The 22,597-nt window shown below is 32.8% G+C and overlaps 1 protein-coding gene across 1 annotated transcript; it reads left to right on the forward strand.

The window, feature by feature from the left end:
• The first annotated feature begins 3,924 nt into the window (after nucleotides 1–3,924).
• LOC124556416 lies at nucleotides 3,925–8,209 on the forward strand. Its single transcript, XM_047130375.1, has 6 exons — nucleotides 3,925–3,930; nucleotides 4,023–4,040; nucleotides 4,188–4,440; nucleotides 4,526–4,610; nucleotides 4,865–6,177; nucleotides 8,196–8,209. Exons 1-6 carry the CDS (start codon nucleotides 3,925–3,927, stop codon nucleotides 8,207–8,209), a joined length of 1,689 nt encoding a protein of 562 aa, XP_046986331.1.
• The last annotated feature ends 14,388 nt before the right edge of the window (nucleotides 8,210–22,597 follow it).

A 22,597-nucleotide genomic window follows, 5' to 3' on the forward strand; every position in this document is an offset into this window, starting at 1 on the left:
GCTGTATACAATTATCTTTGGCATTTACATAACTAAGGAAACAGATGTATTTGTTTATATAACTAACTAAATTAATTATTCCTAAAGATGTATTTTCTTACATAACTAAGTAAACAGATGTATTTGTTTACATAACTAAGGAAACAGATGTATTTGTTCATATAACTAAGTAAATTAATTATTTATTTACATAACTAAAGAAACAGATGTATTCGTTTACATAAGTAAGGAAACAGATGCATTAATTAACAAATAGTGGTTTTTTATTGTCCTTTTAATACGTTTAAATTGGCCAGGTTAAATTTTCTAATAATTTCATATCATCTTCATCAATATGATAAAAAGTTTTATGTATTTGATTATATTCAAAAAATCTCAAAAATAAATCTCTTAAAATTTTCATTTTAATAGCTTTACATTGGATTTGTTCGTTTTCTGTTACACAACTGGGAATTATAGCACAACAAAAATCCTAGATTTGGCTAATATATTTTGGTTTATTATTTTCTAACTGTCTCAATTTTCGACAATCTCTACAAATTGTTAGTATCTTTCCATGATTTCTTGCAAAACAATCTAAATTCTTTTTAATATTACATAAAATGCATATTTAAAGTGTTGTCCATACAATTTTGCTCATTTTGTTTTTTGTTGCCCATACACTTTTGTTCATTTTGTTCTTTCATGTCGATACAATTTTGTTCATATTGTTCTTTGTTGCCTATAAAATTTTGTTCATTTTGTTTTTCGATGTCCATACAATTTTGCTCATTTTGTTCTTTATTGTCCATACCATTTTGTGCATTTTGTTGCTTTCTGTCCTGCATTTCTTCCACACTGTTCTGCATATTAGCCATTTCAATAGAATATCTGCTAATACGATCATTATTTAAACATTTTTTACAAATTGATCTAGGTTTACCTAATTTCTTTCTGTATTCCGTCACACTTTTTACTGTGTCACATTTAGTATACTTTATTACATCTTTTGTACTGTTCAATATTTTAGTATTATTAATTTTTTTGTTTGAATAATATCTATTACATTGATTATTATTTATACACTTTTTACAAATTTATCTTGGTTTGTCTAACTTAGTTCCATATTTTGTAACGTCTTTAACAATGCGGCATGTAGCACATTTCTTTTTCTCTTTGTTATCCATTTAATACATATAAAATTAGTGTTGTCCATTTTTTGCTGTCCATTAAAATTTTAATTAAATTTACTTTTGTTAAGTAATACATTTTAATATAATTTACTTATGTTTACAATGCGATTTTCAAAGGAAAGAACTTTTGTTAACTAATTGATTTTATTTTCCTAAAGTTGAAAATTAAATTATAAATTTAATCTACCTTTGTAACTAATAAATTTTTATTAATCTTCTTACATTAACAATGTAAACTTTTTAATATAATTTACCTTTGTTAACTAATTCAATTTATTGTTTTACTAATATTTACTCTTCTCAATTAATACATTTTACTTACATTAATTATGCAATTTACCTTTGTTAACTACTACATTTTTTCTTTCATATTGTTGTCCATATTTTGTTGTCCAATTATATTATACTGAAGTTTCCTTTTGTTAACTAATACATTTTACGTACATTAACACAACAATTTACCTTCAATAACTATTCCATTTTTTATTTTCTTATTGTTGCCCATTTTTTTGTACATTTACATTAACTAAAATTGACTTTATTTAACAAATATATTTTACTTACATTAACAACACAATTTACCTTTGTCAAGTAATTCATTTTTTATTTTCTTATTGCTGTTCTTTCTGTTGTCCATTTATATTTTACTAAAATTAACTTTTATTAACTAATACATTTTACTTAGATTAAAAATACAATTTACTTTTGTCAACTAAATCATTTCTTATTTTCTTATTCTTTATTTTTTGTTCTCCATTTATATTTTACTAAACTTTCGTTTTCTTAACTAATAGATTTTACTTACATTAACAATACAATTTGCCTTTGTTAAATATTTAATTTTTTATTTTGTTATTGTTGTCCATATCTTGCTGTCCATTTATATTTTACTAAAATTTACTTTTGTTAACTAACACATTTTACTTACATTAACAACACAATTTACCTTTGTTGACAAATTCATTTTTATTTTCTTATCCCTGTTCATTTTTTTGTCCATTTATATATTACTAAAATTTACTTTTGTTCACTAATACATTTTGCTTACATTAACAATAAAATTTACCCTTGTTAAATAATTCGTTTTTTACTTTCTTATTGTTGTGCATATTTTGTTGTCCATTTATATTTTCCAGAAGTTGGCTTTTGTTATCTAACACATCTTACTTACATTAACTATTCTATTTACCTTTGTTAACTAATTCATTTTTTATTTTCTTAATGTTGTCCTTTTTTCATGTCAATTTATATTTTAATAAAATTTACATTTGTTAACTAACACATTTTACTTACATTAACAATACAATTTACCTCTGTTAACTACTTCATTTTTTATGTTCGTATTGTACTACATTTTTTTTGTACATTTATATTTTACTACAATCAACTTTTGTCAAATATTACATATTACTTACATTACCAATACAATTCACTTTTGTTAACTAATTCAATTCTATTTTCTTATTGTTGTCCTTTTTTACTGTCCATTTATATCTTATTAAAATAAACGTTTGTTTGCTAATATATTTGTCTTACATTAACAATACAATTCAACTTTGTTAACAAATTCATTTTCATGTTCTTATTGTTGAGCATGTTTTATTTTCTAATTTTGTTTTACTAAAATTAACTTTTGTTAACTAATACATTTTACTTATATTAAGAATACATTTTAGCTTTGTTAAATAATTCATTTTTTTCCTTATTGTTGTGTAAATTTTGCTGTCCATTTATATTTTGCTAAAATTAACTTTTGTTAACTAATATATTTTACCTACATTAAAAATACAATTTTACTTTGTTACCTAATTCATTTATATTTTCTTATTGTTATCCTTTTTGGTTGCCCATTTACATTTTAGCAAAATTAACTTTTGTTAACTAATACATTTTACTTACATTAACAATACAATTTACCTTTGTTGACTAACAAATTTCTTTGTTGTTATTGTTGTTCATTTTGTATTGTCCAATTGTATCTTACTAAAAGTTACTTATGTTGACTAATACATTTTACTTACATTAACAATATATTTACCTTTGTTAACTAATTAATTTTTTATATTATCATTGTTCTTAGTTTTTTGTGTGTCCATTTATATTTTACAAAAATTTTCTTTCGTTAACTAATTCATTTTACTTACATTAACAATACAATTTATCTTTGTTAATTAAATCACTTTTATTTTCTTATTGTACTCCTTTTTTGCTGTCCATTTATATTTTACTAAAAATAACTTTTGTTACCTAATACATTTTACTTAAATTAATAATACAATTTATTTTTGTTAACAAATTCTTTTTTATCTTCTTATTCTTGTTCATTTTTTGTTGTCTAATTATATTTTGCTAAAATTAACTATTGTTAACTAATACATTTTACTTACATTAACAATACAAGTTACATTTGCTGACTAATTAATATTAAGTTTCTTACTGTTGTTCAGTTTTGTTGTCCATTTAAATATCTCTAAAATTTACTTTTGTTCACTAATTCATTTTTATATTCATATTGTTGTCGTTTTTGTTGTCCATTTATATCTCACCAAAATTAACTTTTGTTAACTACTTCATTTTACTTACAGTAACAATACAATTTACCTTTGCTGACTAATTAATATTTATTTTCTTATTGTTGTTCATTTTTGTTGTCCATTTATATATTACTAAAATTTGTTTTTGTTTACTAATACATTTTACTTACATTAACTATAAATTTACCTTTGTTAAGAAATTCAGCATTTACACTCTTATGGTTGTGCATATTTTGTTGTTCATTTAAATTTTACTGAAATTAACTTTTGTCAACTAATACATTTTACTTACATTTACAATACAATTTGTCCGCAGGGGGCTCCCATCTTGGGAGTATGTGGGTGGCAACCACACGGGCCCTTAGCTAAGCCTGGCATTACTTCCACTTACTTGTGTCAGGCTTCTCCTGTTTCCTTTCCTATCCGGCCCCCCTCGGCCAACTCTTGGTTTCTTCGACCCCAACGGTATTGGGTTTCCGAGGCCCAAGGGTGTCTTTCACTTTCCTCTCTAGTATCTGTTATCTACCCTCCGACCCAACGGCGAAGCGAGCGGAAGAAGAATCTTATATCCCAGGTTCTCAAAGATCGTGGAGGCGGAAGAGGTCATGCCAGACGAACTGGCTGTAAAGGCGCCGCTCAGCCATCATTGAGCTCGCGGCAGTTCGTTGCAGTTCTGGTACCGGAAGTCACATGTCACATACATATGTGCCGTGATGAATTGTTCCAGAATCATAGTGTGTGGGTCACTTCCTCGCAAGCTGTAATCCACCTTAAACAAATTCACGCAAATGGCAATTTCTCCTGTCATTTTCTCTAAAGACCAATGGCGATGGGATAAGGACGATGGTAGCAGGCTCCGAGTGAGGCTGGAAGCTACTAGTCTGGACCTGCACACTGGCGGCAGGTGTGTGATGGTCGCCTTCCTGAGAACCCGTGTGACTACTCGGGAATCCGGTCCTGCACCTGCGACTGGGCAGGCCTATTTAGGATGACCGCTGCCCACCCTGAATGGGGAAGGCCCTAGAAAATGTGGGCTAAACATCGGAAGTCACACTTGAACCGGGCTGGGAATCCGCACCCAGTAGGTCACTCCTTATACTGCGGACGTAAACAAAAGAAGAATGAAATGATTATGACAATAGGGACATGAAATGTCAGGACCCTCCTGGACGTGAACAATTACAGACCAGAGAGAAGAACTGCTCTTATCACCCAAGAACTAGCCCGTCTAGATATAGACATAGCTGCCTTGAGTGAGACAAGACTCTCAAGTGAGGGACACATTAGTGAGGTACGTTCAGGGTACACCATCTTCTGGAAGGGAAAGGATGCAGGAGAACCACGCATCCATGGTGCAGGATTTGCCGTAAAAACGAAAATAGTGAAAGATCTTCGACTTACACCTGTCTCAATTAATGAAAGACTGATGACTCTTAGAGTACCCATTGGTTCAGACAGATTCATCACCTTCGTCTCTGCATATGCTCCTACTTTAGACAGTGATGAAGACACAAAGAATCAGTTCTACCACCAACTGAACAGTACTCTCTCTAAAATACCCATTCAAGATAAATTAATTTTACTTGGTGATTTCAATGCCAGAGTGGGAAGGGACAACCGTTTTTGGAGAGATGTCATGGGTAAACAAGGGGTGGGAAACTGCAATGCAAATGGGTTGCTACTTCTTGGTCTGTGTGCTGAGCACGAGCTTTTCATCTCCAATACCCAATTCCGTTTGCGTAACCGCTATAAGACCACATGGATGCACCCACGCTCCAAACATTGGCATCTTATAGACTACGTTATTACGCGACAGCATGACAAGAAAGACATTCTCATCACAAAAGCAGCACTAAACATCGATGAGTGCTGGACGGACCATAGACTTTTAGTCAGCCGTTTGAGAGTACCAAAGTATCGCAAGCCACGATCCCACTTTTCAAACCCACCACGCAGAAAATTCAACATAAGCAACCTGAACAACAAAAATGTTCGCTCACACTTCCAAGACATACTGTCCGAACAACTTAACAAAGCTCCAGCAACCACAGATGACGTCGAACAAGAATGGACCACATTAAAGAACATCATCAAAGAAACTGCTGAGAATGTTGTTGGTTGTAGTGCACGGAAAAGAAGTGACTGGTTTGATGACAACCACGGAGAAATCCAAGCCATCATCAATGCAAAGCGGGATGCTTACCTATCCCTTGCTCAAGATCCATCCTGCGCAGAAAAGAAAGCACACTTTCTAGAACTCAAGCAGAAATGTCAAAGTGAAATACGAGTAATCAAGAACAAATGGTGGCAACAGAAAGCCACAGAACTCCAAAATCTTTCTGATGCAAGGAACCTGCGTGGCTTTTATGCTGGTATTAAAGAGCTGTATGGACCTATCCGCTCATCATCAGGAGCACTTAAAGCTGCTGACAACTCCACCATTCTTACTGAAAGTCAGGACATCTTAAATCGTTGGAAAGAGCACTTCAGCTCACTGTTAAACAGCCCTTCTACTGCCGCTGGAGATTTTCTCAAAAATGTCCCACAGCACCCTCCAAAACCCTGTCTGGCTGATCCTCCAACTTTTCAAGAATTTTGCAAGGCACTCAAGAGTGTGAAACCTGGGAAGGCTCCTGGACCTGACAGCATCCCGATGGAGCTTATTGAGGGTGGCGGCTTGCCTCTAAAAACTAGACTCTTCTCACTTATTATATTAATGTGGGAAACCCGCAAGGTACCAGCTGACTTGAAGAACTCCACAATTGTCACCATCTTCAAAAAGGGCGACAAAAGCGTCTGTGGTAACTACCGGGGAATATCTCTACTCTCTGTCACTGGAAAAATTTTTGCAAGAATCCTTTTAAATCGCCTCCAGACACTTTCAGAGACTATACTACCTGAGTCTCAATACGGGTTTCGACCTTCAAGAGGGACAATTGACATGATCTTCTGTGCACGACAACTACAGGAGAAGTGCAGAGAACAGCAAAAGCCTTTACTACTTGTTTTCTACGATCTAGAAAAGGCCTTTGATACAGTTCCCAGAGAAGCCATGTGGATGGTCTTAAAACGCTTCGGCTGCCCTGAACATTTTGTTGACCTGATTGAAGCTCTCCACGTTGATATGACTGGACAGGTCCTCTGCCAGAATGAATTGACTGGTGAATTCCCAATAACAAGTGGGCTTAAACAAGGATGCGTTCTTGCACCTACATTATTTGCATTGTATCTGGCAGCTATGCTTTACGAGACAACCGTAAACAATGCAGGAATAGAACTAAAGTACAGGTTTGATGGAGGATTATTCAACCAGTCCAGACTCCATTCAAAAAGGTTCACCAGTACCACTCGTGTGACAGAGCTGCAGTATGCTGATGACAATGCCTCTCCAGCTCATTCACCTGCAGAGTTGCAGCTGTCAGTTGATTCCTTCAGCAGGGCGTACGAACGATTTGGTCTCTCCAGCAATATTTCAAAGACAAAGGTGATGGCGCAGCCAACTCCTGGCTCCTCCGTTCCTGACTTCAGCATATCCATCTATGATACACTCCTGGAACAAGTGGACCATTTCCTCTACCTGGGAAGCATACTGTCATCCAACTGCTCATCTGGAAAAGAAGTGGAGAATAGAATACGTGCTGCACATGTAGCATTTGGTCGTCTTACAAAGCGTGTCTTCCTGAATAAAGACCTAACACTGTACACCAAACTGATGGTGTACAAAGCTGTAGTCATTTCCACCCTGCTATATGGTTGCGAAACCTGGACGTTGTATCGCTGCGATCTGAAGAAACTAGAACGCTTCAACCAACAGAAGCTAAGAGATATATCATGAACCTAAAATGGGATGACTTCATATCCAACACGGCTGTTCTAGAGAGAGCAAAAATGCATAGCATGGAAGCTCTTATCATTGCGCATCAACTCAGATGGGTCGGACATGTCCAGCGGATGAAAAATGACAGACTTCCACGCCAAATGCTGTACGGCGAAGTGAGCACAGGTAAAAGGCCACGAGGTGCCCCTCTCAAACGTTATAAGGATCAGTACAAGAAAAATCTGAAAAACTTGAACATCGATCCGAGTAACTGGTCCACAATAGCAGAAGACCGAAGTCGCTGGCGCTCAGTTACCTCAAATGCTCTTCAAAACTTTGAGCTGGAACGTCGAAGAATGGAGAATGACAAACGCCAGAGACGTAAACTCCTCCAGGCTCAGCCACGTCCTCCACCTTCCATCAGCTGTAATGTCTGTGGCCGCCTGTTCCACGCTAGGATTGGATTGCTAAGCCATCAACGACACTTCCACGCCTGAACCGTGACAAAGGAAATCTCAGGAGAGAAATGAAAACTCGGATACGAGTATCAGCCGACGACGACGGCAATACAATTTAACTTTGTTAAAAAATTCATTTTTATATTCTTATTGTTGTTCATTTTTTATCATCTAATTATATTTTACTAAAATTTTCTTTTGTTAACTAAAACAGTTTACTTACTTTAACATAACAATATAACTTTTACATTAACAATATAATTTACCTTTGTAAAAAATTATTATTGTTGTCCATTTATATTTTACCAAAATTTACTTTCATTATATAATACATTTTACTTAAATTAACAATACGAGTTACTACTGTTAACTAATTCATTTTTTATTTTCTTATTGTTGTCAATTTTTTGTTGTCCATTTATATATTACTAAAGTTTGCTTTTGATTACAAATACATTTTACTTGTATTAACAATAAATTTACCTTTGTTAACAAATTCATTTTTTACCTTCTTATTGTTGTGCGTGTTTTGTTGTTCATTTATATTTTACTGAAATTTACTTTCGTTAACTAATACATTTTACTTACAACAGCAATACAGTTCACCTTTGTTAACTAATTTATTTTTTTATTCTTATTGTTGTCCTTTTATGTTGTCCATTTATATCTAACCAAAATTAACTTTTGTTAACTACTACAATTACTTTCATTAACAATACAATTTAACTTTGCCAACAAATTCATTTTTAAGTTCTTATTGTTGTTCATTTTTTATTGTCTAATTATATATTACTAGAATTTACTTTTCTTAACTAATACATTTTACTTTCATTAACAATACAATTTACCTTTGCTAAATAATTATTTTTTTATTTTTTTATCGTTGTCCATATTTTGTTGTTCAATATAATTTGCCTTTCTTAATTAATTCGTTTTTATTTTCTTAATTTTGTTCATAATTGTTGTCCATTTATATCTTACTAAAATTAACTTATGTTAACTAATACACTTTACTTACATTAACAATGCAATTTATCTCTGTTAACAAAATAATTTTTATGTCCTTAGTCTTGTTCATTTTTAACTGTCTAATTGTATTTAACTAAAATTTACATTTGTTATATAATACATTTTACTTACATTAACAATACAATTTACCTTTGCAAAAAATTCATTTTTTATTTTCTTCTTGTGGTCCATACTTGGTTGTCCGTTTATATTTTACTAAAATTTACTTTTGTTAACTAATACGTTTTATTTACATTAACAATACAATTTAATTTTGTTAACTAATTCATTTCTTTGTTCTTATTGTTCTTAATTTTTTCTTGTCCATTTATATTGTAAAAAAATTTACTTTTGTTAACTAATACATTATCTCACATTATCAAAACAATTTACCTTTGTTATCTAATTCATTTCTTACTTTTTCATTGTTGTTTGTTTTTTGTTGTACATTAATATTTTACCAAAATTTACTTTTGTTAACTAATTCATTTTACTGAAATTAACAATACAAGTTACTACTGTTAACTAATGCATTTTTTTATTTCTTATTGTTATCCATTTTTTTGTTGTTGTTGTGGTCTTCAGTCCTGAGACAAGTTTCATGCAGCTCTCCACACCACTTTATCCTGTGCAAGCTCCTTCTTCTCCCAGTACCTACTGCAACCTACATCCTTCTGAATCTGCTTAGTGTATCCATCTCTTGGTCTCCCTCTACGATTTTTACCCTCCACGCTGCCGTCCGATGCTAAATTTGTGATACCTTGATGCCTCAGAACATGTCCTACCAACTGGTCCCTTCCTCTTGTCAAGTTGTGCCACAAACTTCTGTTCTTCCCAATCCTATTCAATACCTCCTCATTAGTTACATGATCTACCCACCTAATCTTCAACATTCTTCTGTAGCACCACATTTCGAAAGCTTCTACTCTCTTCTTGTGCAGACTATTTATCGTCCATGTTTCCATCCATACATGGCTACACTCCATACTAATACTTTCAGAAACGACTTCCTGACATTTAAGTCTATATTCGAAGTTAACAAATTTCTCTTCTTCAGAAACACTTAATCTCGTTTTGCTTTTGTTGATGTTCATCTTATATACTCCTTTCAAGACACTGTCCGTTCTGTTCAACTGCTCTTCCAAGTCCTTTGCTGTCTCTGACAGAATTACAATGTCATCGGCGAACCTCATAGTTTGTATTTCTTCTCCCTGGCTTTTAATACCTACTCCAAATTTTTCTTTTGTTTTCTTTACTGCTTGCTCAATATACAGATTGAATAACATCCGGGAGAGGCTAAAACCCTGTCTCACTCCCTTCCCAACCACTGCTTCCCTTTCATGCCCCTTGACTCTTATAACTGTCATCTGGTTTCTGTACAAATTGTAAATAGCCTTTTGCTCCCTGTATTTTACCTCCGCCACCTTCAAAATCTGAAGAGAGTATTCCAGTCAACACTGGCAAAAGCTTTCTCTAAGTCTACAAAAGCTAGAAACGTAGGTTTGCCTTTCCTTAATCTTTCTTCTAAGATAGGTCGTAGGGTCAGTATTGCCTCACGTGTTCCAACATTCCTTCGGAATCCAAACTGATCTTAACCGAGGTCAGTTTCTACAGGTTTTTCCATTCGTCTGTAAAGAATTCGCGTTAGTATTTCGCAGCTGTGACTTATTAAAGTGATAGTTCGGTAATTTTTACATCTGTCAACACCTGCTTTCTTTGGGATTGGAATTATTATATTCGTCTTGAAGTATGAGGGTATTTCGCCTGTCTCATACATCTTGCTCACCAGATGGTAGAGTTTTGTCAGGGCTGGATCTCCCAAGGCTGTCAGTAGTTCTAATGGACTGTTGTCTACTCCCGGGGCCTTGTTTCAACTCAGGTCTTCCAGTGCTCTGTCATACTCTTCACACAGTTTCATATCTCCCATTTCATCTTCATCTACATCCTCTTCCATTTCCATAATATTGTCGTCAAGTACATCGCCCTTGCATAGACCCTCTACATACTCCCTCCACCTTTCTGCTTTCCCTTCATTGCTTAGAACTGGGTTTGCATCTGAGCTCTTGATATTCATACAAGTGGCTCTCTTTTCTCCAAAGGTCTCTTTAATTTTCCTGTAGGCAGTATCTATCTTACCCGTAGTGAGATAAGCCTCTACATCCTTACATTTGTCCTCTAGCCATGACTGCTTAGACATTTTGCACTTCCTGTCGATCTCATTTTTCTGATGTTTATATTCCTTTTTGCCTGCTTCATTTACTGTGTTTTTATATTTTCTCCTTTCATCAATTAAATTCAATATTTCTTCTGTTACCCAAGGATTTCTACTAGCCCTCGTCTTTTTACCTACTTGATCCTCTGCTGCCTTCACTACTTCATCCCTCATAGCTACCCATTCTTCTTCTACTGTATTTCTTTGCCCCAATCCTGTCAATTGTTCCTCTATGCTCTCCCTGAAACTCTGTACAACCTCTGGTTTAGTCAGTTTATCCATGTCCCATCTCCTTAAATTCCTACCTTTTTACAGTTTCTTCAGTTTTAATCTACAGTTCATAACTAATAGATTGTGCTCAAAGTCCACATCTGCCCCTAAATCTCACCATTTAGTATCTCCAGGATTCTTCCATGTATACAACCTTCTTTTATGATTCTTGAACCGAGTGTTAGCTATGATTAAGTTATGCTCTGTGCAAAATTCTACCAGATGACTTCCTCTTTCATTTCTTACCCCTAATCCATATTCACCTACTATGTTTCCTTCACTCCCTTTTCCTACGCTCGAATTCCAGTCACCCATGACTATTAAATTTTCGTCTCCCTTCACTACCTGAATAATTTCTTTCATCTCATCATACATTTCTTCAATTTCTTCGTCACCTGCAGAGCTAGTTGGCACATAAACTTGTACTACTGTAGTCGGCATGGGCTTCGTGTCTATCTTGGCCACAATAATACATACACTATGCTGTTTGTAGCAGCTTACCCACACTCCTATTTTCTTTATTCATTATTAAACCTACTCCTGCATTACCCCTATTTGATTTTGTATTTATAACCCTGTATTCACCTGACCAGAAGTCTTGTTCCTCCTGCCACCGAACTTCACTAATTCCCACTATATCTAATTTTAACCTATCCAATTCCCGTTTTAAATTTTCTAACCTACCTGCCCAATTAAGGGATCTGACATTCCACGCTCCGATCCATAGAACGGGAGTTTTCTTTCTCCTGATAACGACGTCCTCTTGAGTAGTCCCCTCCCAGAGATCCGAATGGGGGACTATTTTACCTCTGGAATATTTTAACCAAGAGGACGCCATCATCATTTAACCATACAGTAAAGCTGCATGCCCTCGGGAAAAATTACGGCTGTAGTTTCCTCTTGCTTTCAGCCGTTTGCAGTACAAGCACAGCAAGGCCGTTTTGGTTTGTGTTACAAGGCCAGATCAGTCAATCATCCAGACTGTTGCCCCTGCAACTACTGAAAAGGCTGCTGCCCTTCTCCAGGAACCATACATTTGTCTGGCCTCTCAACAGATACTCCTCCGTTGTGGTTGCACCTACGGTACAGCTATCTGTATCATTGAGGTACGCAAGCCTCTCCACCAATGGCAAGGTCCATGGTTCATGGGGGGGAGGCATTTATAATTATTCATTTATATTTTACTAATAATTTTCTTTTGTTCACTTGAGAGGTGGCATGAGCCCCCTCTCATATTTCTATCTTACGATTTTCCTCTCTAATTGCATGCAGTGAAAAGTCGCTATTCCTTCACATGCGGACCTCCCACGCAGCGTCTCTCGTCACCCGGATGGTCCGGTAACAGGCGGGCTCTGCTGATCTGGAAAGGGTTAAGCCGACGAGTGTGAGGAAGTCGAGTGAATGCTTTGCAGACGCCGACATTGTCAAAAGACACGCCCGGAGGGGTCTGAAGTAGCGGCTGGGCTAGAGGCTCCGTTACTTCGCAGAATCTTAGCGAAAACGCTTTCTGGCGGGCTACCAGCGAGGCGTGGGAATGACTTGTGTACGCAGGCAGTTGTGGCGGGAAAATTCCCGCGCTTTCTGCAAAATAGTAACTGTGATTGGCTTGCTCAGGGCATAGCTCCGTGACGTAGCAAAATCAGCGCAGAAATTGGCGCCAAGAATCTCCATTGGTGGAATGGTAGTGCTCCGGCAATGGAGTGGAATTTTCCGCTGGTTTTCGAGCTGCTGATTGGAACGTTTAACCACGGCCACTGTCGTGGGGGCGGGAATGTTGTGTGTTTGGCCTGTACGGGTGCTCTAGGGAGTCGGCTCTCGCCTGTCGGTCGAGGACGTCGAAGTAACCAGCCATCGCCTCCGGTACGCCAGATCGTGTTCTGGCAGTTAAGGAGACAGTTTGGTAATGTATGTCCACAGCACAGGCAGATAGGGATTTTCCTAGGTGATAATCAGAGCTCAGCAGAGCGCGCCTGTTCGTCTTTTTCTAACTTTGTTCTGTCTTGAGTAGCAGCAACTAATGTTGGGTTAGCTGTGTGTCCCTCTTAAGATTTGAGTGGCAAGGAATTGGCTCCACATACCACTTCGTCTTAAACCTCACAATCTAGTTTAGGGACAACTTCACCTTCACAGCGTTTGTTTGAGTATCCAATTTGAGCCAATTTGATGTATTACAAATGTTTCATGTGGTTTTGTTTATTATTTTGTGTATAGTCTTAATAAATCATATTGTTATTTTGGACAGAACTTTCATTCTGTTAATCGGTAGAGCAACCCTATCATTCCTCACTATGTTAATGAAACCTTCGTTTATATTACTTATTTATCAAATTAAATTATTGCAGGTGCCAAACTCTCTTGTACTCCACTGGCAGGGTTGATTAGAGTCAGTTCGCGTATTTTTTTAATCCTTGTGCAACAGCAAAAGTCGGAGTTAGAATAGGGGGGGCTTAGAGCATCTTTTCCATATGTAGATTCTTGAAGAATTTAGTGTTAAATACACTGCTAGCCCCGGCACCTCGCACACTAATATATTTTACATTCATCAGCAATGCAAATTACCTTTGTTAAAAAAAATTTTTAACTTGATATTGTTGTTCATTGTTTTTTCATTTATATTTTACTAAAATTTCGTTTTTGTTAACTATAACATTTTACATACATAAACAATACAATATCCATTTGTTAACTAAATCATGTTTTATTTTCTTATTGTTGTCAATTTTTTGTTGTCCATTTATAATTTACTAAAATTTACTTTTGTTATCTAATACATTGTACTTACATTGACAATACAATTTACCTTTGTTAACAAATTCGTTTTCATTTTCTTATTGTTCTTCACTTTTAGTGTCCATTTTTAAATTACTAAAATTTACTTTTGTCTACTAATACATTTTGATTACATTAACAATAAAATTTGCCTTTTTTAACTAATTCATTTTTACTTTCTTATTGTTGTTCATATTTTGTTGACTATTTATATTTTACTGATATTTACTTTTGTAATCTAACACACTTTACTTACATTAACAATACAATTTACCTTTGTTAACCAATTCATGTATTATTTTCATATTTTTGTTTGTTTTTTGTTGTCTGTTTATTTTTTACCAAAATTTAATTTTGATAATTAATACAATTTACATAAATTTACAATGCAATTTACTAAGGTTAGCTAATTTATTTTTATTTCCTTATTGTTGTCCATTTTTTGTTATCCATTTATATTTTACGAAAATTACTTTGTTAACTAATACAATGTACTTACATTAACAATAAAATTAACCTTTGATAAACAATTCATTTTTTATTTTCGTATTGTTGTCCATATTTTGTAGTCCATTTATATTTTACTAAAATTTACTTTTGTTATCAAATACATTTTACTTACATAAACAATACAATATACATTTGTTAACGAAATCATTTTTTATTTTCTTATTGTTGTCAATTTTTGCTGTCCATTTACATTTTACTAAAATTTATTTTTGTTAACTAATACAGTGTACTTACATTAACAATACAATCAAACTTTCTTAACTAATTCATTGTTATTTTCTTATAGTTTCTCATGTTTAGTGTCCATTTGTATATTACTAATACATTTTGCTTACATTGACATTACAATTTACGTTTCTTAACAAATTCAATTTTTACTTTCTTAATGTTGTGCATACTTTGATGTCCATTTATATTTTACTGAAAATTTCTTTTGTTGTGTAAGACACCATACTCACATTAACAATACAATTTACCGTTGTTAACTTATTCATTCTTTATTTCTTATTGTTGTCCTTTTTTCTTGTCCATTTATAATTTACTAAAATTTACATTACTTAACTAATATATTTTACTTACATAAACAACACAATTTACTTTTGTTAAACTAGTAATTCTTTATTTTCTTATTCTTGGCAATTATTTGTCCATTTCTATTTTACTAAAATTAATTTTTGTTAACTACTACAGTGTACTTACATTAACAATACAATTTACCATTGCAGACTAATTCATTTTTATTTTCTTATTATTAATTTATCTTGTCCGTTTATATATTACTAAAATTTACTTTTGTTTACTAATACATTTTGTATACATTAACAATAAAATTTATTTTTGTTAACAAAATAATTTTTTATATTCTTATTGTTCTAAATTTTTTGTCGTCCATTATATTTTACTAAAATCTACTTTTGTTTACTAATACATATTACTTATATTAACAATCCAATTAACCTTTGTTAACCAATTCATGTGGATAAACTTACTATTGTCCATTTTTTGTTGTCCATTTATAATTAACTAGGATTTAATTTTGTTAACTAATACATTTCATGTACATTAAGAATATAATTTATCTTTGTTACCTAATTCATTCTTATTACCTTACTGTTGTCCTTTATTGTTGTCCATTTGTATTACACTAAAATCTACTAATACATTCTACTTACATTAACAATACAATTTACCTTTGGTAACTAATTCATTTTTTATTTTCTTATTCTTGTGCTTCTTTGTTGGCCAATTATATTTCACAAAAATTTACTTTTGTTAACTAATATGTTTTCCTTACATTAAGAATACAATTTACCGTTGTTAACAAATTCAATTTGCTTTCTTATTGTTGTCCTTTTTTGTTGTCCATTTATAATTCACTAAATTTACATTTTGTAACAAACTAACGTTAGTTATGACACGCAAGAGAACGCCAAAGATGTAACTGGAAAAAAACATTTCGGTAAACTGCATGTGGAAATCTGAATCAAAGATCAAGCAATGACTTTATACAGTCGAAAAAGTTATTATTTGGCAGCTGCAGCTGTTCGTTGAGAATGAGGCCATCATGATAGAGAGATATTTGAAAGTCTCCAATTCCTCTAAAACATCTGACCTATGCCCCTTCTTTTTGGTATGCAGAATATTGCTATCGCCTATGGCTTCAGGCATATGTCCAGTAATTAAGAGGCGATCGGGAAAGGATGAATTTAACGGACTGGTGCCATTCTTCCTCAAAAGATGTTCTTTATATCTGATGGTGAAAGCACATCCAGTTTGCCCTATGTAATAGGAGGAGCAGGTATCACAGATGATGTTATAAATGCCAGAACTTTCTGTAGGCGAGCGAAAGCATTTCAACTTATGAATGAAGTTTCTCTTCAGATTATTATTAGTAGAGAGGGCAACATTGCAGCTGTATTTGTTGTGAAGCGTGTGCAGAATCTGATAGGAAATGGATCCTAAGAAAGGAATAGAAAAACGTTCTTTTGGGCTAATTTCAGTGCATGAGGTGTTGAGTGTGGTAGTTTTTGCAGTTTTATTTTTTTGGATTTCATCCATTATGTTAGGCATATATTCATTACTGACTGCTATGGTTTTAAGTAAATTAAATGTCATTCAACTTTTCTGTTGAAAGTGGTATAGAGGTGGCTTGGTGGATGGAAGAGTGAAAAAAGGCCATGTTTTTGAGACTGTGGATGAAAAGAGGAAGCAGGCACGATTTGGTCAGTATACGTTTCTATTCGAAAAATATTGAAAGTGATGTTATTGTCTTCTATTGTAATCGTCAAGTCTAAATAATGTAATTGGCGGTATTCGTTTTCGAGTTCAATAGTGAAAGAAATTTCTTCATGGAGGTCATTAAGAAGTTTAAATATATGATCAATTCTATCGGCCGGTCCGTTATGGATGACTAGAGAATCAATAAGTATCTTGTGTAAGAAAGGATACCTAGTGAAGTGGCTGAGACACGATTTAACAGCTTTTCTTCTAAGGATTTAATGAAGATGTCGGCAAGAATGCCAGCTAAAGGGTTGCCCGTAGCAACCCCATCAGACTGCTGGTACAGTTGTCCATTGAATTCAAAGTAGTTCTACTAGACAACGACATTATGGGGATTCATAAAATCGGGAATCTGTTCATCTGATAGATCTTTTTTAAATTGATGTAAATTTTCTACCACAATGATGAGCCTCTCATGTACTGGGACATAGGTATAAAGATTGTTAATGTTTAAAGAGAAGAGCTTGGTGTCTGAACTGCATACTAAGTTTCTAATATTTTGAACCAAAACATGGCTGTCAGGAATCGAACAATTATTTTCGAAAACGAAAGAGTTTTTCAAAGTTTCGTGAAGAAATAGGACCAAATCGTGATATAGTCTATTCATGCTATTGGAGATTGGACGTATCAGATGACAGGGTTTATGAATTTTGAACTGCGGCCCAAGTTCAGGTGGCTGAAGGTTCATATTGATGAGTAGTTCCTTTTGGAAAAGTTTTATGAGAAATTTTTCATTGTTAATGGCTGACCTCTCTTCCTTCTGTAATTTACGAGTAGGATCATCATGCAGCTCCGATATGTTGATCACTGAAGAAATTTCCACTTTTAGAAATATACTCAGAAATATAAGCAATGACTAGACAACAAACTTTATCAGATTTAGTTATTAAAGGATTTGCTATTTTAAGTTTGTTATTAATGGAACTTACTAAAAACCTGTTGTTATGCGTAGCATTAGGCAAAGTAGCTGTATTTATCTGTAGCATGCGGGTTACATCATATGCAATTCTGGCTTGAGAAGTATTGTCTCTCTTGTTATAATAGAGACCGATTTTTAAATCAACAAATATATTTCCTCTCACTTTTCTGTCTGACGGGTTAGGCCTGACATTGTATTTTAGTCCTTTTCCTGACAGGGCTTTTTCATTCTGAGTAAAGACGATGTTGGTTTCATTTAAAATTCTTTCTTGAAAGACGTGACTGCACCTTTGAAATGTATTCCGAGAGTGTTTTTCATTAGAAGGCAGCAAAAAAGAATTCCGAGCTTCTCATGTTTCTGTATTATACATATCTTACAAATATCTAGGTGTTCATTAATTTTGCATTCACAAGTCGTCAATATTAAAATAATAGTTAACACGATAAGTGTTTGTGATATTAAAGTATTGGTTAACCAATTCATTTTTTACTTTCTTATTGTTGTCATTTTTGTTGTCCATTTATATATTACTAAAATTTACTTTTGATAACTAACACATTTTACATACATTAACAAAACGATTTACCCTTGTTAACTAATTCATTTTTTTATTTTCTGATTTCTGTCCATTTGTATTTAACTAAAATTTACTTTTGTAAACTAATACATTTTACTCACATTAACAATACAATTTACCTTTGTTAACTAATTCATTTCTTACTTTCTTATTGTTGTTTGTTTTTTGGTGTACATTTATATTTTACCAAAATTAACTTTTGTTAACTAATACATTTTAGTTAAATTAACAATACAATTTACTACTGTTAAATAATTCATTTTTTGTTTTCTTATTGTTCTCCATTTTTTGTTATCCATTTGTATTTTACTAAAATTTGGTTTTGTTAACTAATACATGTTACTTACGTTAAGAATACTATTTACCTTTGTTAACTAACCCATTTTTATTTTCTTATTGTTTAAATTGTAGTTGTCCATTTATATTTTACTAAAATTTACTATTGTTAACTAATACAATGACTTATATTAACAATACAATTTACCTTTTGTAACAAATTCATTTGCATAAAGTTATTGTTGCCCCTTTTCGTTGCCCATTAATAATTTGCTAAAATTTTTATTTTGTTAACTAATACATTTCACTTACATTAAGAATATAATTTATCTTTGTTAACTTATTCATTATTATTTTCTTATTCTTGTCCTTTTTTGTTGTCCATTAATATTACACTAAAATTTACTTTTGTTAACTAATATATTTTACTCACATTAACATTACATTTTACGTTTGTTAACTAATTCATTTCTTACTTTCTTATTGTTGCTTGTTTTTTCTTGTCCATTGAAATTCTACCAAAATTAACTTTTGTTAAGTAATACATTTTACTTAAATGTACAATATAATTTACTACTGTTAACTAATTCCTTTTTTATATTCTTATTCTCCATTTTTTGTTATCCATTTATATTTTTAAAATTTACTTTTGTCAACTAATACATTTAACATTTATTAGCAATATAACTTATCTTTGTTAAATAATTTTTTTTATTTTTTTTGTTCTTTTCTTTGTCCATTGATATTTTACTACAATTAACTTCTGTTAACTAATACATTTTACTTAAATTAACAATACAATTTACTATTGTTAACTAATTAATTTTTTATTTTCTTATTGTTATCTATATTTTGCTGTCCATTTATATGTTACTAAATTTACTTTTGTTAATTAATACATTCTACTTACATTAACAATACAATTTACCTTTGGTAACTAATTCATTTTTTATTTTCTTATTCTTGTGCTTCTTTGTTGTCCAATTATATTTCACAAAAATTTACTTTTGTTAACTAATGTATTTTACTTACTTTAAGAATACAATTTTCCCTTGTTAACAAATTCATTTTGATTTTCTTATTGTTCATTTTTGTTTTCCGTTTGTATATTACTAAATTTTACTTTTGTTTACTAATACATTTTGTTTACATTAACAATAAAATTATTTTAGTTAACAAAATAATTTTTATATCCTTATTGTTCTAAATTTTTTGTAGTCAATTATACTTTACTATAATCTACTTTTGTTGACTAATACATATTACTTATATTAACAATCCAATTAACCTTTGTTAACAAATTCATGTGGATAAACTTACTGTTGTCCATTTTTTGTTGTCTATTTATAATTAACTAAGATTTAATTTTGTTAACTAATACATTTCACGTACATTAAGAATAGAATTTATCTTTGTTACCTGATTCATTCTTATTATCTTACTGTTGTCCTTTGTCGTTGTCCATTTATATTGGACTAAAATTTACTTTTGTTACCTAATAAATTCTAGTTACATTAACAATACAATTTACCTTTGGTAACTAAATCATTTTTTTTCTTATTCTTGTGCTTCTTTGTTGCCCAATTATACTTCATACAAATTTACTTTTGTTGACTAATACATTTCACTTACATTGAGAATACAATTTACACCTGTTAACAAATTAATTTTTTTGTTATTGTTGTCCTTTTTTGTTGTCCATTTATAAGTCACTAAATTTACATACTGTAACTAAAATAACGTTAGTTATGACATGCAAGAGAACGTCAAAGATGTAACAGGAAAACAACATTTCGGTAAACTGCATGAGGAAATCTGAATCAAAGATCAAACAATGACTTTATACAGTCGAAAAAGTTATTATTTGGCAGCTGCCGCTGTTCGTTGAGAATGAGGCCATCATGATGAGAGAGATATTTGAAAGTCTCCAAATCTTCTAAAACATCTAACCTATTCCCCTTCTTTTTGGTATGCATAATATTGCTATCGCCTATGGCTTTAGGCACGTGTCCAGTAATTAAGAGGCGATCAGCAAAGGATGAATTTAATGGACTGGTGCCATTCTTCCTCAAAAGATGCTCTTTATATCTAATGGTGAAAGCACATCCAGTTTGCCCTATGTTATAGGAGGACAATGTTTCACAGATGATGTTATAAATGCCAGAACTTTCTGTAGGGGAGCGAATGGATTTCAAATTATGAATGAAGATTCTCTTCAGATTATTATTAGTAGAGAGGGCAACATCGCAGCCATATTTGTTGATAAGCATGTGCTGAATCTGATAGGAAATGGGTCATATGAAAGGAATAGAAAAACGTTCTTTTGGGCTAATTTCAGTGCATGAGGTGTTGGTGTGGTAGTTCTTGCAGTTTTCTTTTTTTGGATATCATCCACTATGATAGGCATATATTCGTTACTGACTGCTATGGTTTTAAGTAAATTAATGTCCTCATTCAACATTTCTGTTGAAAGTGGTATATAGGTGGCTTGGTGGACAGAAGAGTGAAAAAGGGCCATTTTTTTGAGACTGGGGATGAAAAGAGGAAGCAGGCACGATTTGGTCAGTATACGTTTCTATTCGAAAAATATTGAAAGCGATGTTATTGTCCTCTATTGTAATCGTCAAGTCTAAATAATGTAATTGGCGGTATCCGTTTTCGAGTTCAATAATGAAAGAAATTTTTTCATGGAGGTCATTAAGAAGTTTAAATATATGATCAATTCTATCGGCAGGTCCGTTATAGAAGACTAGAAAATCGTCAACGTATCTTGTGTAAGAAAGGATACCTAGTGAAGTGGCTGAGACACCATTAAACAGCTTTTCTTGTAAAGAATTGATGAAGATGTCGGCAAGAATGCCAGCCAAAAGGTTGCCCATAGCGGCATATCAGACTGCTGGTACAGTTGTCTGTTGAATTCAAAGTAGCTGTACTTGACAACGACATTAATGAGATTCATAAAATCGGAGATCTTTTTTAAATTGATGTAAATTTTCTCCCACAATGACGAGCTTCTCATGTACTGGGACATTGGTATAAAGATTTTTAGTGTTTATGGAGAAGAACTTGGTGTCTGAACTGCATACTAGGTTTTTAATACTTTGGACCAAAACAGTGCTGTTAGGAATTGAATAATTATTTTCGAAAACGAAAGAGTTTTTCAAAGTTACATGAAGAAATTGGACCAAATCGTGATATGCTCTATTCATGCTATTGGAGATTGGACGTATCAGATGACAGGGTATATGAATTTTGAACTGGGGCCCAAGTTCAGGTGGCTGAAGGTTCATATTGATGAGGTTTTATAAGAAATTTTTCATTGTTAATGGCTGACCTCACTTCTTTCTGTAATTTACGAGTAGGATCATCATGCAGCTTCGATATGTTGTTCACTGAAGAAATTTCCACTTTTAGAAATATACTCAGAAATATAAGCAACGACTAGACAACAAACTTTATCAGATTTAGTTTTTAAAGCATTTGTTATTTTAAGTTTGTTATTAATGGAACTTACTAAAAACCTGTTGTTATGTGTAGCATTAGGTAAAGTAGCTGTATTTTTCTCTAGCATGCGGGTTACATCATATGCAATTCTGGCTTGAGAAGCATTGTCTTTCTGGTTATAATAGAGGCCGATTTTTAAATCAACAAATATATTTTCTCTCACATTTCTGTCTGACAGGTTAGGCCTGACATTGTATATTAGTCCTTTTCCTAACTGAGCTTTTTCATTCTGAGTAAAGACGATGTTGGTTTCATTCAAAATTCTTTCTTGAAAGACATGACTGCATCTTT

The sequence above is a fragment of the Schistocerca americana genome, chromosome X, assembly GCF_021461395.2.
Source record: "Schistocerca americana isolate TAMUIC-IGC-003095 chromosome X, iqSchAmer2.1, whole genome shotgun sequence".
Classification (NCBI taxonomy): domain Eukaryota; kingdom Metazoa; phylum Arthropoda; class Insecta; order Orthoptera; family Acrididae; genus Schistocerca; species Schistocerca americana.